Here is a 22012-nt window from a genome sequence, read left to right as displayed (position 1 = left end):
AAGTACTACTAATGGCATAGTAAGGGATTCATTAAAGTTATTATAATATATGGACCATTTCCAAAGCCAATGAGTTTAAATGATGATTTAGCTAGACAACTCCTTTAGTACTAGAGCTTTGTACCAGGTGCCAAGATTCAATATAAGTGGTTTTTATGACAATACAAAGGAATGAAATGAGGGGTTTGCCTGCTATGGCAATCAAGGAATACAGCAGCTAACCCCACATCTCAAACCATCCCTAATAGAATGGCAAATAATACTGTACTTTTAAAGATGTTTCAATTGCCTTTTTTTTTTTTTTTAAAGTTGTCAATGTGTTTCCTAATTGCTAATATTAAGATTAAAATTTCAACTCTGCTAAAGATATTTAAAATACTTGAGCTGAGTCTGGGATTAAGTATTATGAGAAAATGTCTTCAATGCCAACATTTTCCATGTCTGATTTATCCAAAATTGAAAGGCAAATTAGCTCCAGAACTTTGGGGGGGGGTGTTTTAAGAGATTAATCAAGTATTTAGGTGGGTGGAAAATACTCAAATGAAGTAGCTTAAGGGACTAATTTCTTAATTCAGTTAGTTTTCATATGGGCTTCGCCTCCTCTGGTTTGTAAAGATTTTTTTCATGAACTTAGCTTTCATACTTTCAAATTCTCTTCATCAAAGCTTTGTGAGGCAATGGAAATAGAAATGTTTAAGCAAATTCTGGTCCTAGTTCTCTAAAACAGCTATTATGAATTTCATAGTGAGCATCCTTTATTGATGAAAGTAAAATAGAATTATGGCTGTGGTTGCTTTTGGAGAAAAGGATTGAAATTTGAGAAACCAATCTTTTAAGTATAAATTTCTCAGCTAGATACCCGAATATAGGATGTGCATCTGTTGATTATTTGCTTGGATACAAGCAATTTCAGCTTTTTATATAAGGGGATAATTTGCTATTTTTCTTGCCCACTGTAAAAATTAAAAGTCCAATTCTGATCTGGATTATACATATATATATTTCATAGCTACATGTCCACCCATTACAATTTCAGATTAATCTTTTCCTTGTGTATGTCCACATGGACTTAACTTAATATACTACTATCAACTAGTAGTTGTGTTAAACTAGTATGAATACTTTGGAGTTGAATTTCATTGAAATTTATATAATAGAAATCCAAGATTACTAAGTTTTGGATACAAAATTATTCCTTCATAAAATAACAGCTGCCAAGAGCTATTGAACAAGTTTTAAAGTGATTTCAAATCCAATAGTAAGTATATTATACTGTTGGTTAAGCAATACAGAGAGATTTCTGGTACACAGCCACTTTTGTACCTTTGACCGAATTCCTTCCTTTTTGCCTTTTCTTAAACTCGTGGACTTGACCACCTAGCATAACTCTAACAGTGTCACTATTTATATGCCACCCTATTAAGAGTGCAACTTTTATGGAACCAAAAGGTTTGTTCAATTAGAGATATTACAAGGTGAAACCAGAGATATATGCTAAAATACCATCTAACTAAAATAACTTACTTTTTTCATAAGGTTTTGTCTAGGAATTTATTAATAACATGCGTTAGTGTGATAAAAATAAGGAATATTGTTTTTGCTTAGTGTTGCTTAAAAGTTGTTGTTTTTTTTTAATTCTTTAACTTGTAGGCATCAAATTAATCGCTGGGGAGTTAGCATCTATATTAAGTGATTATTTTATATTACACTTTGTAGCTGCAACTATAGCACACTTGTCCTACCACTTATATGTAAAGCCACCAATATTATATGCTTCTAACTATCCTTTTTTTCCTAGGTTATCTGTACCAAAGGTTCAGCCTTTTTTTTTGGGGGGGGGGAGCACAAAATGTGTACAGATGGTTCATTTCAAAAGAACTGTTAATCCATGTTGTAAACTATTTTAAACACTGCATTGAGATTTTTTTCCCCAGTTAGGTAATCTGGCTAGGTCACTCCTAATAAACATCTGAAGTGTAGGTTTGAGTGGAAATGGTGGGCCAAAAAAATTCGCTTTCTTCCCAAGGATTTAATAGCTTATTAGGAGTTCAGATTCTGGGATTAAATCTTAAACAACATACACACACACACACATACACACATAGTGAATTTGGGGCTCTTGCCAGGTGATCTCATAACTATTGGGCACTATCTAAAATCAAGTCGTTCATTTGTAAAGTATGACAATTTCAGAGTGTCTGAGAAAAACTAGCCAGGAGCCAAGCAATGCTGGTGCTTATATTAATGGCAGAAATAGCTTGTACTAGTTAATTTTCATTTTTGTGCTACCAGACCCTAAAGCTCCTTTAAAAGTTGTATTTACCTACAGGTAAATAAACCTTGGCAGGAAAAACCAAAGCAGCCATTTTTTGACTTGTCCTCAATAGTCTTTAAATGTCGGAAAAACTTTGTGCTATCCTACCTGATTTCTCTAGCATTTTAAGGTTTAAATATCTTGTAAACATGGACACAGCAGTAATGTTCCAAATAGGAGGAATATAAAAGACAACATTTGAATGATGAGTGGAGAAGACTGGCAAACTAGCTAGCTCTTGGCACTCTGGAACATGTCCACAACCTCACTACAGCCATCCAACCCAGTAACTGTACTGATGCCTATTACTGTGTATAACTGTGAAACTTGCTTCTTGTCTGTATCCTTAAAATTGAAATAAAATTTAATGAGAATCTTTGTTAATGTAAAAAGAACATTGATGACTGCTCCATGTCTGATGTAGAATAGCGATTATTTCCTGACAATTTTGCATCTGCATTCACAAAGCATTTTAATTTATTTCTAACATATCCTAGCCAACGTGTAGATGTGTTTTAACCTTAGCCAATGTCTTACTTAAAATATGAACTTGAAAATATGAGAAAAAACATGTTTACATCAGTCAACCAGTTAGTAAATTAGTGGACAAGAAATCAACACTAGGACATCTCCAATAACCCCTACAGATGACTTGTAGCATTTTAGGGATGAGGAAAAGGCACAAATCATCAATACCCTTGTCTGCAAAGTAAAAAGTGCTAAGTTCTACCATAAATTTGTCCAGATCCTCTGATGTGTGGAGTATAAAACTTCAATTTGTTTTAAATCTCTCTAGTACTTAAAGCTAGTGGTCAAACATGGGCAATTTTGAATTCTACTTATGCCTTCAACAATTTACTGAAACATCCCTCTTCCTCTGCTGTGAGTAGTCAGCACTAAATCCGTTAGCAGTTTATGCCCTAAGAATAAGATAACTGAAGGTGAAATTGAGTTTATAAGAAGGGATATGAAGTCAAAGTTGCTAGTAGTCTAGGAGACTTGGAGAGACCTTCCCGCCTATGTTTGAGAGTAAATTCATTCCTGTGAAGAGCACGGCTTATCAGTTTGCCCAAAATAAGACCAGGAACAAGTTATGATGCTCTTCAGTTTTATTTCCCCCCCACCCCCAACTTCTTCCTCCAAAGTAAAAAACTTGCCCATATGGTCATTTTAACCTCCTCAATGTTTATACTTCAGAGCGCTATTTTAGACCTTTGTTCTAAAAAGGCATTGCTAACAAGAGCATTTTTTTTTTTTTAAAAGATCTGGTGTTTGGAAGGTCTCCAAGAGGCTCACTTCTAGGTGAAGCATAATGCCCAATTGAAAAATTACAGGGAGAGCACTCAGATATAGATATTTCTGATGGAACAGAAGAGGAAGAACACTACTGTCCATAATGAATGAAGCCAAAAGATTGCCCTTCTGATCTCCCTAGGAATTGCTCACATTAACTCCATTCTTTTAACAGGCTGACTGAAACTTCTGATGTAGCTTCCCACTAGAAGGAGAGTGGTTAAACAAGTGCACCCATAACTTTCAATGTAGATTTTCACACACTATATATAATATAAACACTTTTGGGTAATCCAAATAGACACCATTCAGTTCTATTTAATTCTATGGGTCAGTTGCATGCAAAAACAGAATAGAAATGTCAAATGAGGGAAGGAAATGAATCCACATTAGAGCTTAGCCACATAAGACTGAGAAGGGCCATGTTGTCCTGATATGAGCCTGCCTTAATGGAGTTCACTCACCCTAGTCTCAATTATAACTGCTTCACCTCACCATTTGTTCAGTTCTATTTCTTTTCATCTTATTCTTGAGAATACTAACCAAATCAGCACTACCACTGTTGCTGAAAAGGACAAGTCCTTTGGTTCCTCTTATTTAACCAAGAACCTTTCCCCTGGCAACTACTGTTTTAAAATGTGTAACTCCAAAGCTTAACATCTTTTCGCAGTATTTTTTTTTTTCATTCAATTAAAATTTAGTATTACTAAACTTTTACTTAGCTCTGATGGAACTTCCAACTCATTGCTGGGGCAACCAAAAATCTAAAATGGCTCACACCAACCTTCCAAAAAACTTTTTCAAAGACTTCCTCATATCATTGTATATACTTCAACAATACTATATAATTCTGATGGATGTGGCCATTTTCAACAATGAGATGAATCAAATCAGTTCCAATAGAGCAGTAATGAACTGAACCAGTTACACCCAGCTGAAAGAACTCTTTTGAGAGATGAACCACTACATAGAATTCCCAATCCCTCTATTTTTGTTCCCCTGTGTAAAGGGCTAGAACTAAGCAGATGTATTTAACCTAGATGCAAGATAATCTAGCATTTGAGACTAATCACCATAGACAATTCTCTATTAATGTGTTTGGAAATTGACCCTCCCTAACTATTCTGTGCTGGCTCCATGGGTGGGTGTGGACAAAGAAGGGGAAGTGAGATCAGTGGGTGTAGGACTAGCAGATGGTTCTCTTGGTGGTAGAGAGAGGAAGGTGTGGAGATTGTTAGATCTAATCCCCTAAGGGGGGCCCCCAAAAGACCAGGAATAAAAACTTTTGCTTATCCTAACTCCTGCTGATTCTAAGATATCCAGGGTCACAACCCGCCAGAATTTTGGATTTCCTTTACAGGTACACTATTTCAAAGTCCAATTCTTTTTCAGCAAAACAACTGTTTGGACATGTATACATTTATTTTATTTAATTTATACTTTAACATATTTTAACATATTTAACATGTATTGGTCAACCTGCCATCTTGGGAGGGAGGGAGGGGATGGAAAAATTAGAACAATTAGAACAAAAAAAGGTTTGGCAATTGTCATTGTTGTAAAATTACCCATGCATACATCTGGTAAATTAAAAAAAAAAAAAAAAAAAAAGGAAAGGCTTCCTCAGCTTCTCTTTCCCAGATTTAAAAGATGACAAATGATTTCAGTTGAGTTTTGGTTCAGAAATGGATAGGTAGGGAGGAATGGCAGTTTGAAAACCACAAAATTATGATTGCAGGTATTTTCATAAAACATTCATATGGTTCAGCAATTTTCAAATTGACTGGAGGAAAATTGTTCAGCAATAACAGAGCCAAACTACTCAGACCCATTATTTTACCAAATTTGTCATTAAATTGTCCTTTTGAAGACTGCAGAGAAGAGGCAGGGAACCAGGGACAATTTGTTCAATTCTGATGGACATTACTTTTCAACAAGATAATTCAGGCCAGTTCCAATGATCTTGTGGAGAGCCATCTACACCCAGAGAGGGCTGTGGAAAACTGAGCATGGATCAACATAGCATTTTCACTTATTGTTGGTTGCTTGAATTACTTTTTTGATCTAATTTTTCTTGTGCAGCAAAATAATTGCATAAATATGCCTATACTGTATTTGCATAATTTTTACCCCCACTATTGGATTGTCACTACAGGAGGGGGTAGGGCAATGTTGAAAATTTATCCATGCATGTTTTGAAAATAAATAAATCTTCAAAAAAATTAAATCCTTAGTTTTGTATTCTACTTCTGACAAGTTCACAAAATGACAACTTACCTAATCTTGTTAGCTAACATACTAAAAACCAATTAAATGCATCCAATTTAATGTATTTTTCAAAAAGCCTTATTTTTCTACCAAAAATGCCCAGATTTTTATTTATAGGTATTTAATGTTTTCTATTCTGACTTCATCAAATGAAAAGTCAAAATAGAATTTACCCATTGTGGTATATGAAGGTTATGGAATATTATTGCTCTTTAAGAAATGACCAGCAGGAGGAATACAGAGAGGCTTGGAGAGACTTAAATCAACTGATGCTGAGTGAAATGAGCAGAACCAGAAGATCACTGTACACTTCAACAACAATACTGTATGAAGATGTATTCTGATGGAAGTGGAAATCTTGAACATAAAGAAGATCCAACTCACTTCCAGTTGATCAATGATGGACAGAGGTAGCTACACCCAGAGAAGAAACACTGAGAAGTGAATGTAAATTGTTAGCACTAATATCTGTCTGCCCAGGTTACATGTACCTTCGGATTCTAATGTTTATTGTGCAACAAGAAAATGATATTCACAAACATGTATTGTACCTAGACTATATTGTAACACATGTAAAATGTATGGGATTGCCTGTCATCGGGGGGAGGGAATAGAAGGAGGGGGGGATAATTTGGAAAAATGAATACTCTGTTCCTTTCCAGAAAAGTGAAGAGAATGGAGGTGGTTATTGCTCCAAAGTGAAATCATGATCTGGCCCTGAGCATCTGCTTCAATTAAAAGTACACCACCAAAAATTAAAAATGTATCACACTAATGCTTAATATTGTAATAAAAACCTTAATCTTAAACCCCTTATTAACCGAATTTGTCTTAACTAAATCACAAATAGGGAAGAATCCAATTAAGTTATATTGATAGCAACAATGTACTAACCTGGTGTGTGTGTGTGTGTGTCTCTATGTGTATACATATAATTAAAATGCTGCTGGTGATGTTTGAAGGAGGAGGAACAATCTTTTTATGGAAGATCAAAGAGAATAACAACAAATGGCAGCATGGATCCTGCCATCCACATCCAGAGAGTGGGGGAAAGAGGAAGAAAAATTTGCAACAAGATTGTGCAAAGGTGGATGTTGAAAGTATCCACATATATTTAGAAAAATAAAAACTATTAGAAAACATTTTAAAATCTCCACTAAACTACAAAGAAATTCCAATTTGAAATTGTACTGTACTTGTTAATATGTGAACACCTTTAAAATTACTGCTTAGTAATAATATTAGCAAGCATTTAAAAAGGTTTTCATAAAATTTATTTAGATACTCAACAATAAACCAAAATGTTCAAACAAAATAAACATGGCAGTGATACAAAAATTCAGAATTTTACAAAGCTAACTGTACAAAATAATTTAATACTTAAAAATTACTTTGACTGACACAGTCTATATAATCTCCTTTGGAGAGCTGTACAAACATTAAGATTCCACACAGATCACATATTTTCTTTCTTCAGTGAAAAAAAGAAAGGATGTTTCAAGGCTTCTTTAAGAGTAATTCTTTTAGTTGGATCATACTCTAACATTTTCTGGATGAGGTCAAAGAGAAGCTCATGGTCAGCATCTTGAGAATGCATAAATTCCTGAAACCACATGAAGAAATCAATACAGTTAAGATCTTCCAACCTTTTCAAATTAATTTTTAGTTTACTTTATTTGCCTCCTTTCTCAAACAACCTCTTACCTTTAATGGTTTACAACGCCGTTGAACATATCTACCAGCAGAACTGTGCTCATCCCAATCTAATTGGTAATGACGGAAATATTTTTGTATCCTAAATAAAAGTAGAGTTTTCATTGAGTTCATCTTTGACAAAACGCCACACCACCATTGTGGAACTTAATTTAAGCACACACACAATAACAATAATAATCTTTCAAAAAATCTAACAAGCCACAAAAACTATTGGAATGGGGAGAAGTTGGAAAGGTATCAGAATGGTGTCAAACTTATTATTTCTCATGATCTGATTGAATCTCAAAAGTAGTAACCCACAATCCACTCTAAAGCATATATTTTGAATTACAAACTTCCCTGAATAAGCCAAATAAATCAATTTGGTACTGGTTTTATCATTACTAATAATAGCAGCTTTAAAGTCTGTCAGATGAATGACAAATTTTATCTAATGTATGGATAAGAAACTGAAGCACATGTTAAATTACCTGCCTAGACATGTAAGATATGAATCCTGTTACACATACCTGGTTTTCTGAATCATGTGTTTTGGTAAAGGTCCTAAAATCCTTTCCATCATTGCCAAATGTTCCTTACTGTCATGAGTCTGAAATGATAACAAACACCTTTGATATGAGAAGACTTGAATGAAGAGTAAAAGTTCATATGATTACGTGTGTTAATAATATAAACTATCTGGGGCAGCTAGGTGGTGCAGTGGATAGAACACCAGCCTTGAAATCAGGAGGACCTGAGTTCAAATCTGATCTCCAACACTTAACACACTTCCTAGCTGTGTGATGACCCGGGGAAAATCACATTAAAAAAAAAACAAAAAAAAAACCTATCATCCCAAAGAGATCTATATATTGTCAATCAGAATCAAACAATTTTACTTGCTTGCAAAGTGACAATATTTAAAATCAAATTTAACTCCATGGTACATTAACAATATCCCATACATCAGAATTCTGGTCCACAAGAAAATTGCTAAGATATAGCATCAAAGATGCAACATAAAGAAACAATGCACAAATTATGGGTGACTATATGTACAATAAATGAATCTCTAAAGCCAGACAAGGTCAGGGTGACCTATTATATAGTTTGTGGGCAGATGGAAGGAAGTCACTAAATTGGAAAACTATCAAAAACTACCCAGACATGTTATATACATTTCATGTCCATTTTAGTTTAGGGATTCATTCTGATGTATTTATCCATAACAGTTTTTAAATGGCTAAGATATTTCGGTAATGACCCACCTACTTATTAAGTTGTAAAAAATTGATCAGCAGCCCTGAAGTAGGATCCATACATTCAAGTTTTATGTTACACGGGCTTTTAATTTTAAAATTTGACTACTGCATTTTTGGTCTTTTAAAAAAGCTGGTTAAAATAAAGATTTTTAATTGCTTACTTTACTTATATTAAAAATATCTACTTGCAATATCTAAAGTATGCCCCCCAAATGGCTTTAAATACTGCAAATGTTCAGATGTATAAAAAACTCCAGGTCTCTCTGCCTAACCTATTATAAACTTACAAATGTGTCTATTTCTTTAACAGAAGATTTTAAACTAGTTCTTAAATTGTTAGCCTTCATTTACCAAGAATGAGAGTCAGGAACTAGTACAAATGGTTTAAAATACAGAAAAAGATATGCAAATTGACATCACCAAGATTCAATGGGTTAAAAAAAAAAAAAAACCTATAATGACTTACAGGAAATATTGTGAATCCCAGGTAATACTCAATGAGAATACATCCTATACTCCAAACATCACACGGCTGAGCCCATCCTAGAGCTGCAAAACAAAGTTATTTGAATCACCAAGGCAATTTAAGGTCAACCAGAAAATAAATTTAAAATGGAAAAAAGAATGAGATTTATAAAAGGTTTAAAGAACCCATTACTACAGTGGCAGATGTTATACAGGTATGCATAAAAAGGACAACTCATGAGATTAACATTTAAGATGTTTAAAAACTATATTTTACTCTAATTGTAAAAATGATCAAAATTTCCCAGAACACATTAAAGACTAACCTAAAATTACTTCAGGTGCTCTATAATGTCTTGTAGAAACCAAGGTACTGTGGTGTTCATCATCATATGTTGCACTTCCAAAGTCAACAACTTTAATATCTGGATTTTTTACTGTACGTTCATCACGTCTCTGGATTAAAGAAAAAAAAAAAAAACACAAACATTTTAAAAATATGTCTTTTTGTGTATGTGCATGCATGTGAAGAGTAGATATTAAAAATTCATTTTAGAATATTCACATACAAATGGAAACTTACCATTTTAGGATTATACTCTTCTGTGTAGTCTGACTGCACAAACAAAATATTTTCAGGCTTCAGATCAGTATGAGTTAATTTATTGCTGTGCAAAACTAAGAAGAAAAGAAAAGTTTGCTTCAAAGTTGGCCCTTTTTTTTTTTTAACAAGTTTCAACAAATAAAGCAAGCAAAAACTTTCTACCACTTACAGTTAACAGATTTGCATATTTGATATGCCATTTTCCTGATGTGGTCCATTCGAAATGGCAAAAAGCTGTTTTCTTTAATAAAGTCGTAAGTGCTAAGTCCCAGAAGTTCAAACACAATGCAAACATGACCAAGATGCTCAAACCATTCCAACATCTGAACACAGCGACTAAAACAGAATAAGATATATTACAAAAATGTCAGCAACTTTCTTTGCTTAATAAACAAATGACCTCACATTTTAAACTGGATACTTACAATGTGCTATTAGGATCTGTTGAGTTGATGTGTTCCAAAACTTGTATTTCTGAATGAGCTGCTTCAGAATATCTATCCACATTTTTCACTATTTTTACTGCTACACGTCTACCCCCCCTGGGGGAAAAAAAAAATTTTAAAGTTACTCAATTTATTCTTTAAAGTACTGTTGTCTATTATTTCTAAAGCCTATTTAGCCTATTTAGGCTATTTCTCAGACAACTTTCATATCTGGCTTCATGTGAAGCAATACTACCATATCCATGTTAAATCTTCCCATTGCATTCCCAAATTTAAATTAATCACCAATTTTGGTAGACATACTAATCAAAGGCTGTGTTTACCTCTTATCTACAGAGCAAAACCCCGTAATTTCACATAATCACAATCAGGTACATACCATAACATACTAGAAAAATTCTCTCAGCTCAGTGAGCTTGTCCACTTAAGATGTTCTACTCTACACCTACTCCATTAGCCCTCTTCTCATTTACACTTTTCTGATTCCACAGTCAATTACTGTCACTGGAGCCAACACCCTTCTTTCAGACCTTTCCCTCAATATCTTCTTTAGTAGGAATAGATCACCAAATCCATTAATTCTTCCAACATTTCTCCTTTTAAAAGCTAACAGGAAACCCCCATCCTTTTTCTCCTTTCCTCTGATCCTTATATGCCCCCCCCCCTCTCCCCCAGGCTGGGGTTAAGTGACTTGCCCAGGGTCACACAGCTAGGAAGTGTTAAATGTCTGAGATCAGATTTGAACTCAAGTCCTCCTGAATTCAGGGCTGGTGCTCTATCCATTGCGCCACATAGCTGCCCCCTCTTTATATGCTTTAACTAAATTCCCGCCCACTTTCAGAGACAACATAGTATAGAATAAAGTATCAAAACAGGCAGGAAAGAATGCCCTATGACCATGTGCCAAGTTGTTAATTATAATCATTCTGCTTCGCCAAACCATCAGGTTATATACATAAATTGTTAAGAACAGCCCAACCCAATATACTGGGGCAGCCAATGGTACATTGTGCCTGAAGTCAGAAAACCTGAGTTCAAATTTGTCCTCAGATACTTACCAGGGCATGTGACCTTATCCAAGTCATTTAGCCTCTATTCCTCAGTTTTCTAATCTGTTAAATGGTACTAATAGCTACTCAGTTGTTAGTTCCTATCACTTTTTAAGTGCTATATAAAATATTAACTATTGTAGTATCCTTTTATCTACTGCAAACTAAATTCAGGTAGAAACCAAATTTGCCATTTACCCTTATTGCTCACATTACAATGGGGGGTCATTTATTCTTAAAATTTTCCTTTATAATTTGTTCTCACTTGCCTACTGATGACCATTTCATATAGCTGACCCCTATTATTCTGTAAACTCACTTTTCCCTTGTGTTTTATGATAAATTTTGTGAATTCCCTTTCAATACTGACTTCACTGCAACCCACTATTCTCCTCTAATACCCAGGTTTTCTTAGAAAGGTACCACTTTCTAATTCCTATTGCTGCCTCAAATTCATTTTTAATCCTGGGATATCATTTTAAGCTTTAAATCCTTATTTTTAGTCAATCCTGTATATCTTTCCCAAGGCAAATATTCTTAACACCTTTCTCATGTATATTCCCTTAATAAGAAAATATTGGCAGCACTTACACCATCAACAAATTTTTGACGTTCTCTATTACTTCCCAACAAATTTGGACCTTTTTCTCCCCTTCAAGCCAGTTTCTATGCTGTCTCATTCTTTCTCCTCCACTTCATGCTATCACTTTAGAATACCTTTTTTCTTGTCTACTTTTCCAAATGCTAGCTGTCCTATTTCCTGATGCCCTCCTTAACTCTTAGGGACTTTACATTTAATACCATTTAAGTTGTTTTGTGTATAGCAGCCCAGTAAGATAATAAGCTTCTTCAGAGAAAAAAGCATATCCTAACACAATACCAGAAATATTATACTACCCCCAATTTAACAAAAAATATGTGGTGATTAAGAAGCCTAGTTTTTGTTCTTTTTAAATCCCTAAGTCCTCTAAAATGGTAGATACTATTACAATTTGTTTTATTTATGAATTATATTTCCTTTCTGGACAAAGAAAAACGTATTTGTCTTTGAAAAATACTTGGGCTTCATACAAGTCATTTTTTTTCATGCTATGAAAGAACTCAATTTGTCTTATTATACATCCATTTTTTAGCTATACTCTAATTATACTCTAAACAAATATGTTGGTATGAAGACTTTAGCATGAACTGAAATATGCTATTTATATAATGAAATCTCACTATATCAGAGTTAAATTCTTATGTGACATTTTAACAATATCCATCATTCTATTACAACTATATGTTCTATGTCCTTGTAAATAAGGTCGTCCACTTCATTGCTTTGGGTTCAATTCCTGTTTAAATGGGGATGAGAAACAAATGGAAGATTCATTTACAAGTTTCTGTAGTAATGTTTGATTTTGGGAGCAGCTAGGTGGCACAGTGGATAGAGCACCAGCCTTGAATTCAGGAGGCCCCAGGTCAAATCTGGTCTCAAGACACTTGACACTTCCTAGCTGTGTGACCCTGGGCAAGTCATTTAACCTCAGCCTCAGAAATAGAGGGGGAAAAAAAAGTAATGTTTGATTTGTATTAATAAAAGGCTTCAGAAAACAGCAATGCAAAAGTTATAGCTTAGATGTAAACAAGTATTTCTAGCAATGAGCACTCCTTAAAAAGTGATATGTGCTATATTTTATTAGTAGATTCTCCTCACTAAAGGTCTTTAAGACTGCTTGTTGAGTTTGTTAAAAATTTTTTGCTCAAATAAGGGTTGGATTAGATAAGCCTTCAAATCTCTTCCAACTCAGATCCTGTAATTAAAATACAGGTGTTTATATTTTCTATATGATAATCTTACTGGCTAAAAATCTATCAACTGACAGTTTGTAGAACCACTGAGAAGTTACTGGTTATTTTCTTAATTGGCACAAATAAACCATGGTACATGGCTATACAGACTTGGCTAAAATATTTATTTGAACATGATACAATTCATTTTTGTTGAAATAGGCCCTCATACCTCACATCTCCTTTATATTTAGAAAGCTGTAGTAATTTCAGTTTTTCCCCCGTCCTTGGAAGTGTTACACAAATACATATATACACATGTATTAAAAGGGTAAAGACGGTCAGTAATTTCAAACATTAATTCCATCAATAAGAAATGTATTGTCTAGGTTACAAATAATAAAGTTGATAATCTACAAACCACCAGTAGTAAAAATCTAAGTCTTCAAAAACTTTTAAGAGTCAATAAGCCAAGTTAAAATTCTTCAAATTCTTGACAGCAATGTAACTGTGGGTAAAATATTACTTTCATGTTGAAAGAGGAGTAATATTTTATCATACTTACTACTAAATAATAAAAGGTTGCGCTTTGTGGGGAAAACTTAAAATTTTCATAAATTCAAGCTTTGGTATAAAAAGATACCGCTAGTGTGACTGTATTCCAAAGTATCATGAAAATATCCTATTGTTCTTCTCTATTAAGAGCACAACATGGATATATGAATTTAGACATTTAATTAAGGCACAACGGGGAAAAAAAACCAGGCCAAATACTTACGCTTTATGATCGATGCATTCCACAACTTTTCCAAAAGCTCCTTCTCCTAAAGTATCAACAATTTCATCTAAAAAAGAGAAATAAATCTTATTCATACAAGAAATGGTAGCATTTTACTTACTGTATATGAATGATAAATTCTATTAATGTAGATTGCCCTAGATACTACGTATTACTAGACATTCATTTTATTGGATAACACATCAAAACAATTAGTTTTTAACTATCTTTTGGCATTCTGAAGTTAACTAACATTACTATCTTGGAAGTGCTGAATAGCAAGCATTTAATTTTCTAAAGAAAGCAAAAAACAGTCCCCCCACCAAAAGAATACAAAAGGAAAAAAAGGAGAAAGAAAAGACTTTCACATCCCTGACATCTTAGTCTAAACAGATTATGCTATCTGAAAAGTTAATAAGTGTTGAAAAATATTCTATACATCTTGCACTTAGTACGTCTCCACTCTGACAGATCAGGTGACCCTCCTCATCATCCTCTACACTCCTGGATCTTTTCCTTCGGTGACTCTTCTGGAAACGTCAAGTGGGCCGCACCAAGATCGTCCAGCCAATCAATAAACCCGAGTGAATTCAGGGCAGAATACGAAATTCATTCAGCGGGGAGATATTCAGGCATTCAGATACACGCCAGGCCACAAACGGTTGGCAGGAGCAATTTCAAATTCAGTCCCCAGAAATTCACAGGGCACATAGTTTATGTTAACAGGAGAAAAACATGGCAAGGAACAGATTTTCAGATAAGATACTTTAAAGTGGCAAGGCAACAAAACATAATACAATCTTTTTTTCCTTTAAAAAAAAAAAATTAATTGATGTACTGAAATGTAATTTAAGTATCTAGTGTCCTTAAATTAATGTTGTAAAATTCCAGGACAATGATTTGCTTGTCTGACAAAAGTAGCCATTGTGGCTAAGATAACTTTCCTAGTTAATTTTAAAGAATGTTTAACAGTTAAACTAATAAAATGTATTAATAATTCCTGAAGGAATTGCTTTAAAAAAAAAAAAAAGCATAAAATATGCTGATAACTTGTAATTCTTAATTTAAACATGTCAGCTGTTCATAAATTAAAATACTAAAACAGCTTTATATAGGAAAAAAAAAAAAAAAAAAAGACCAGACAGCATGCCCTGCTAAATACACAACAGGCATCTCTATCTGATACTCAAACTGCAGTCAGCATTTGTTTATTAGATCTGATAACTATCTGAATAGACAAAGCTATGCATAAACTTAAATTTTCCCATCTATATTTACAATTAAATGGTCAAATTACTACATAACTTTGAATAAATGAATTTCCTGAAAGTGTCAAAACTATTTGTAGTATATATCTTTAAATTAGCTGTATAAAACTATCTTAAAATTGAGCTGCCTGTTATATCTGATATTAATTTGAAGGACAATCACTAATTACCATAAGAAATCTGCTAAACAAATGCTAACTACAAAAACTAAACTATTAATATGCATTTTCAGGAATCTCCCATCCAAGGCCATTAAAAAAAAAAAGTTTAAGCAGGTTAAAAATTGATACTGCTTCATCTATAATATAACTGTCCCAAATTGTCAAATATGAATCCAAGTTTTCCTGCTTAGAAGAGAAGTTAAATTTCCAAAATAGTGAAAAATTGCTCATACCACATGTGAGCGATGAGTACTGCGATGACTCTTGTGTTTTCTTTTATGACTTCTTCCACTTCTACCAGAGGACTTGCTGCTGTGATTGTAATAACCACTTTCTTGTTCTCTATGGTGATATCCACTTTCATATCCTTGACAGTAGTCATTTCTATATTCATCAATGTAGCGTCGATTACGATAATCTCTCTCATTTATACATCTGGCTTCCAAATAATGGCTAGAAAGAAATCAAAGAATTCACTCAGCAACTTTTGAACTACTTTGAAACTTTTCAAAAAACGTCTTAACAGTGTAACATTACTTCTTTACCGATCATAAATTTTCGAGTGATTGTGCTTGCAGCGCTTGTTCTCCCGGGAACTGCTATGAGATCTCTTCCTTCGCTTATGACCACTGACACTGCTACTCCATTTTCTGTGATCCCAACTGTCTTTTTCAAACCAATCAGGGCAATCTGTTCTCTTTGAATGTCGCATCTATCCAAAAAAAATATAAAAAATTTCCTCATAATGACAAAATTGTACAACTGGAGGAATAATTTATATTTTTATTACTGTTGAAAAAATATTGATATGGCTGCTTTAAAAATTCCAAATGACCAGAACAATGCTAACCACAAAAATATTCAATCCAAATCTAAGTGACGACCCTCATAATAATAATTTGTATAAGTTACCTAACAGTCACAAAAAAATCTTTCTAAACAAGAAGGCCTCTTCTTAATGCCAGAATTTAGTTGGCCAGAAAATGTGTTATGTTCCAAGCAAATTGAGTACTAGCATAAAGATACATTTTATTTGGGAATAGAAAAGTGCATATTAGAATCCAAACTTGAAAAATCAATCTTGATTCTCATAGTAATATACTAGTAATTCCCCCTTTCCCCTTACTACTCACACTATAATATATGCTTCTATTCAAGTACTACTTCAATAAAGCACAAAGTGACATAGATTCCTTCCTGGCTATATAAACTAAGCAGAAAAATGCACTAATTGCACCAAGTGCTGAAAATAAAAAAGAATAAGTTTATACCCTCTTAAGAATTTTTAATTCAACTGAAGAAAAATAGGTAAATAGTAAAATATAAAATAATTTGAGGGGGAAGGAATTTGGAAATGCCTTATCTCAATGGCACCTAAGTTGTTTTCGAGGAACTAAGGAATCTACCTAGGAGGTAAAGGAATGAATTACATAAAACATAAGCTATTTTTAAAACTTTGAATTCCAGGTAAATAACATGAATTGCTATCAGAAAAGTATTTAGATGCCAGAATGTAAATAGGCTAAACACCAAGCTAAGGATTCAGTGATAAGGAATCACACTTTAGATTTCTGAGGGGGGGGAGACAAGCAAAGATGGTGAAGATCATTAAGTTGAGGTAATAGATGTAAGCAAAGGGCAAAAACAGGAGACATTGTGGAGATTAATTGGACAAGATTGGTAAATGTCTGGAATAAGCTCTTCTAGGTATTATTATCTCAAAGTGGAAAGGTTTCAAAAGTCCACGAAAGCAAGTTTGGAAGTCTGTCAGATTAGCCACAGCAATTACATACTAATATTGCTATTTTCAAAATTACAAATACTTGAACAAATTAGAAGGAAACATTTTGAGTTTAATTCAAAAGCAGATGTGGTTTTGTTTAAATTAGATGACAGAGTAAATGACTATACTAAGCATTGGGAAGATAGACAAAATTTAGTTAAGACAACAAGTTTTTTAAACTGGATGAAACATGAAAAAAAGTTTTCCCCCATTTCCAAAGTACATATACGAACAAGACAGATTGTCAAACCCCATAGATAACAAAATTTCACAACAAATTTAAGAAAATCTTAAAATTATTCTTAATTCTAGTAAAGACTAGTCCCCTTGTTGCTAGAAACTTTTATAAAACAGTTGTAATTTCAATGAGGATTATTAATTTGGGACAACACTTTCAGTTAAAAAACTTACTTTCAATACCGGAGGTATATAAAGTACTGTTAGAAACAAGGGTTTGAAAAAGATTTTGTAGCTAATTTTTAAAGTAGGTATAATGTCCATGTTGTTTCCCCTCTCCCCTTTTGATTTTAAGCTCAGTGTCAGCAATTATTTCAGCTATTTCTTTATCTACTAAGCCCTAGCAACACGCCATAACAAACATCAAAATGCTTGCTAATTTGCTTCTTGATGAAGTCCTAGATTAGGAATTGATCAAGGTACTGGTGTATGGTTTTATCATTCTTCAATCACCCAAATAAATGCCCTTGGATTCATTCATTTATTTAGTGCCAACTATATGTGAGACACTGTACCAGGAATACAAAGAGCCAAAGACAGTCTCTGTCCTCTCAACCCCTCATAATCTAATATAGGAGACAAAAAACAAACGATTATATACAAAGCAAGTTACATACAGGATAAACAGGAAATACTCAATAGAGGAAAAGTAGTGGAATTAAGGGTTGAGGAAGACAAAGGGAATATTCTCTAGAGCAGAGTTTTGTGCATAGCTAGCAGGCTAATGTCACTGCTTTAAAAGTAAATAATTACTGGGAAATAAAGTATGTATAAGGTGGAGATATATTAAGGATTCCCAACATAGCAGTCTGCATTTGCTCTGAAGCAGAAAAGAAGCCACTTAAGTTTGAAGGAAGGAATGGAGTTAGGACTTCAGGAAAATCACTCTATAGTGGCTGAATGGAGCTCCAAGTGGAGTAAGGAGAAACTTAGACTCACACCAGGAAGCTACTGAAGCTTGGCAGGTCTGAGAGTGCTAAGGGGCTACACACGGTGGCAGTGACAGATGAGAAAGGGGCCTATTTGAGAGATGTTCCAAAACTGACCACAGGGTTTGGAAATAATTGAATATGAGAAGAATGGCAGACAGTAGGTAATTCAGAATAACTTGGGAGGATGGCATTTCCTACATAAATTTCCAGGTAGATAAAAGATAATTTGAATAAAATTAATTTAAGGTGTCTACTGGACAGTTCAAGATCAGCAGAGATAGGGACAGTATAGGAATGGTAATTAAACCTACAGCTGATGAGATTATAGGTTTTCACCCAAGAAATTTTTACATGATTCCAGGTAGGGGGTGTGGCTATAAGAATTAGGTATACAAATCAAACATTTACTGATAAAAACCATTAATTTTCCGATCCCTACATTCAATTAGGGTATCCAACCAGTTTTAAGAAGTTGGGGCCCAACATAGAATTCCAAAGGATAAGGAGAATCACAAAGCAACAAGAGGATGTTCTAAGTAAATGCTTTTATTACTGCCCATTTACAACTATACAGTTTATGAAAATAGCCACACAAATCCACCTTCTTCAAACTACAGTGTACAAATGAATTTCTCAAATTTTCTGAATTCAATTTTGGTAATTGTTTTTAATTACTTCACCCCCTCAAACTTCGATTCTACAACTCAAGTTATTTTTCCTAGTTACTTTTCATGATTCTTTTAGTACAAAGGCCGGATACTGTCAATTCTCTAATGTCCAATTTCCTTTATGAACCAAATGTAAAGGTTCTTTTGGGCACCATATTAAATGAAAATTAAGATAGCATTGTGATCCGCTTTCCAAATACATTTCCCTAGGTACTCTACCCCCCAGGGGCTGCAGTGTTTTTCAGAAACTGATCTTATGTAATACATCCAGGACCCAGAGAGCCTTTCAGTTAACTAGAGCCTCTTTTAAATCTCGAAGACACATTTTCTAAGAGAAGTCGATTACTCTGCTCGCCCTTTCCAGAAAGCATTACCAGGGTCCTCAAACTTTTTAAATAGGGGACCGGTTCACGGTCCCTCAGACTGTGGGAGGCCGGACTATAGTAAAAACAAAACCTCACACTCTGTCTCCGCCCCTCAGCCCATTTGCCGTAACTCGGCGGGCCGCATAAACATCCTCAGCGGGCTGGGGGCCGAAGTTTGAGAACCCCGGCATAAACGATTTTAACAGAGATTTCTACAAGCCCGAAATAGCTAAACGCTGGTGACAGATCGATGGGCGGTATTTTCGCCATGTTTCCGGAGCTCGATTTCAACCAACAGACTAAAATAGAATTGGCCTACTGCTTTTTTTACCTCGCTAACTAATCTATGTCGCATTTTTTTTTCTCTTTTTCCAACTCCAGGGACACTCACTACAATCCCGAGCCCCGTTTCCCAGCAGCAAAGCCCAGGGGGGCGGTGGTTTATTGTCCCGTCCGACCTCCTCCCCTCCCCCACGAAACCAGCGGGCGTCTCCGTCCTCGGAGTCAACATCGCGCCCCTCCCCCGCGCCGCCATTTTGCCGCCGCCGAGCAGCTCCAGAGAAGACAATATGGCGCCCGCAGCTTCGGGCTTCGCTCCAAAGCCTTACCCTATCCTAAAAAAACCCACTCTGGGAAACGGGAGTCGGGCCATTTCTTCCCCACTACAAACGCCTTACAGGCGATGACAATGAGACAGAACCTCACCAAGACAGCAACCACAGTGCAGGGGTCCCAAGGGTGTTGGGCAGAGGGAGGAGAGGACGCTCTTACGGAGAAAGGTCAAAGTCGCCGAAAGGACTAAACGGAGAAGGGGTATTACCAGGACCTTAAAAAAATACAACCAAGGGCTAAACTTACCGTTTCGGCCAAAGAAACGCGCTATGACACGGCGAAACTGATCTCGCAAGCGGACGGAGCAACAGCCAACCGCAACCGCTCGCGACGGATTCCGACAGGCGGACTGGCACGGACGTCAGGAATGTTCTCGAAAATAAGAGGCACGCACGCGCATTGGCTCCACCCCAAGGGCGGGGCGGTGATGCGCAGTGGAGACGTGGGTGAAGGGTGTTAACCAGCGCCGGGAGTAGGCGGAGCCTGCAGGCCGGCTCTGCGCTTGTGCGCAAAGGGTTTCTTTTTTTGTCGTTTTCTGCGGCTTTCCCAGTGGTTTTGTTTATGGCAATCATTAGCCTGGTATTTGTAACTTACCCTAAAGTTTGTTGTTTTTGTATGTCCTTTGAAGAGGACCACGGCACCAGGGAGCATTGGATTTCAGTGAGGGGCACTGTGCAAGGTCCCCTGGCTCACCTTCCCCTGCAGAGCCATGGGGGTCCAGCGGCCAGATACAGATCCGGACTCCCGGAGATGGCCTGGGATGGAATGGGAGACCTTGGGCCTTTTGAGCTAGTCTTCATCCGGTCTCATTTGAACAGACTAGACTAGAGGGTGGATCAGTTTTGGACAGGCCTGAGCAGCCAATAGAAAATATTAGGAAAACTTCTTTGGAGCCCGGCTGCCTTTTTTCTTGTAGGGAGTTGCCTCACATCCTAGAGAGCATCAAAGACCTCAAATTAAGCCATGAATCAGTTCATCAAAATTATTGGTACAGGTTAATTACAGAGGTTGATCAGGCACACGCCCTACAGAAACAAACTGTGCAAAGCCAGACTTCAACCACTGGGATGAGAATTAGCTATTTGACAAAATCTGCTGGATAAAGTGTAAAGTAGTGTGTCAAAAATCGGTAAGTTGTAAATGACTTAGACATAAAGAAGAGTGACTTTGTAAACTAGAGAAAGGAAGAAATTACCTTTCAGAACTATGGCTAGGGGGAAAAGTTCTTGACCAAGGAATTAAAAAGAATCATGGCAGATAATGTCACTTTCTGATTCATGGGATTCAAACAATTTTGAACAAACAGCCAATTTTGACAAAATTGGAAAGGGGAGATCTTTGCAATAAGTTTCTCTGATGAGGGGGGGTCACTAACAAAGAATTCAAATTTTAAAGAGTCATTTCCCCATTGAATATTTGTCTCAAGGATTATTTTTTTCATTGATGATAAGAGAATGTAGGGAGAAGAAATATTTATTGAAAAAAGAAAACTTAATTTTTAAAAATTATCAAAGAAGCTTTGTAGTTGTGTATGGATATGAGAGGAGAAGAGAATGAGATGAGCTGAAAGAAGATTAATCAAAAAGATTAATCACAAGCTCAGAATGGAAGTGATTTACAGGGGGGAAAGTGATCTTATAGATTTTTGGTGAAGAGACTTCAGACCTAGAAACTTGAGATAGTTAATAATTTATATTAAGCTGTTAACACAGAGCTCCTATTAGTTCTGACCCTTTAGAAAGCTTCAAATGCCCATTCCAAGATAATTTTAGTCTGAAAAATAATATAGTTTTGCTTGCTAAAAAGCAGCCTTCCAGTCATGGGTTAACAGCACCAAAATGTTTAATTTTGAATATCAAGTTTTGTGGAAGACACCATATAGGAAAGAACCTGTTGGAAAAAAGATTCACAGAAATGTTAAGGTGTCCCTCTGCAGGGCAAAACACTCAATTCCCTTCTTAGATGAGCTCAACCAAAAGGATTAAACCAGGGGTTCTCAAACTACTGCCATACACGGCCTGCCGGGTTATGGCAAATGG

At 35.4% G+C, this 22012-nt stretch overlaps 1 protein-coding gene across 2 annotated transcripts; it reads right to left on the bottom strand.

Moving 5' to 3' along the window:
- Window positions 1-7126: 7126 nt before the first annotated feature.
- Window positions 7127-20357, bottom strand: CLK1 (CDC like kinase 1). Of its 2 annotated transcripts, XM_074299099.1 has the most exons (13): window positions 20220-20357; window positions 15922-16088; window positions 15610-15829; window positions 14387-14477; window positions 13948-14014; window positions 10327-10443; window positions 10071-10237; window positions 9881-9975; window positions 9624-9753; window positions 9299-9381; window positions 8101-8180; window positions 7580-7670; window positions 7127-7478 (listed from the first exon to the last, which is right to left on the bottom strand). In XM_074299099.1, the coding sequence occupies exons 2-13, from the start codon at window positions 16086-16088 to the stop codon at window positions 7332-7334; spliced, it is 1455 nt and encodes a 484-aa protein (XP_074155200.1). In that variant the 5' UTR covers window positions 20220-20357; the 3' UTR covers window positions 7127-7331. The 2 variants fall into 2 exon arrangements, with proteins under 2 accessions (XP_074155200.1, XP_074155201.1); XM_074299100.1 differs by lacking the exon at window positions 14387-14477 and having other exon boundaries at window positions 20220-20324.
- Window positions 20358-22012: the final 1655 nt, after the last annotated feature.

The sequence above is a fragment of the Sminthopsis crassicaudata genome, chromosome 3 (assembly GCF_048593235.1).
Source record: "Sminthopsis crassicaudata isolate SCR6 chromosome 3, ASM4859323v1, whole genome shotgun sequence".
Classification (NCBI taxonomy): Eukaryota; Metazoa; Chordata; class Mammalia; order Dasyuromorphia; family Dasyuridae; genus Sminthopsis; species Sminthopsis crassicaudata.
The sequence above is the reverse complement of the archived record's forward strand: the minus strand, read 5'-3'. Positions and strand labels throughout refer to the sequence as shown.

Coding starts and splice junctions, on each gene's coding strand:
- CLK1 (XM_074299099.1), bottom strand. CDS start 16,088: ATGCGACATTCAAAGAGAACAGATTGCCCTGATTGGTTTGAAAAAGAC. Junction 15,830..15,921: donor CACTCGAAAATTTATGATCG/GTAAAGAAGTAA, acceptor ATTTCTTTCTAG/CCATTATTTGGAAGCCAGAT. Junction 14,015..14,386: donor AGACGTACTAAGTGCAAGAT/GTATAGAATATT, acceptor TCTCTTTTTTAG/ATGAAATTGTTGATACTTTA.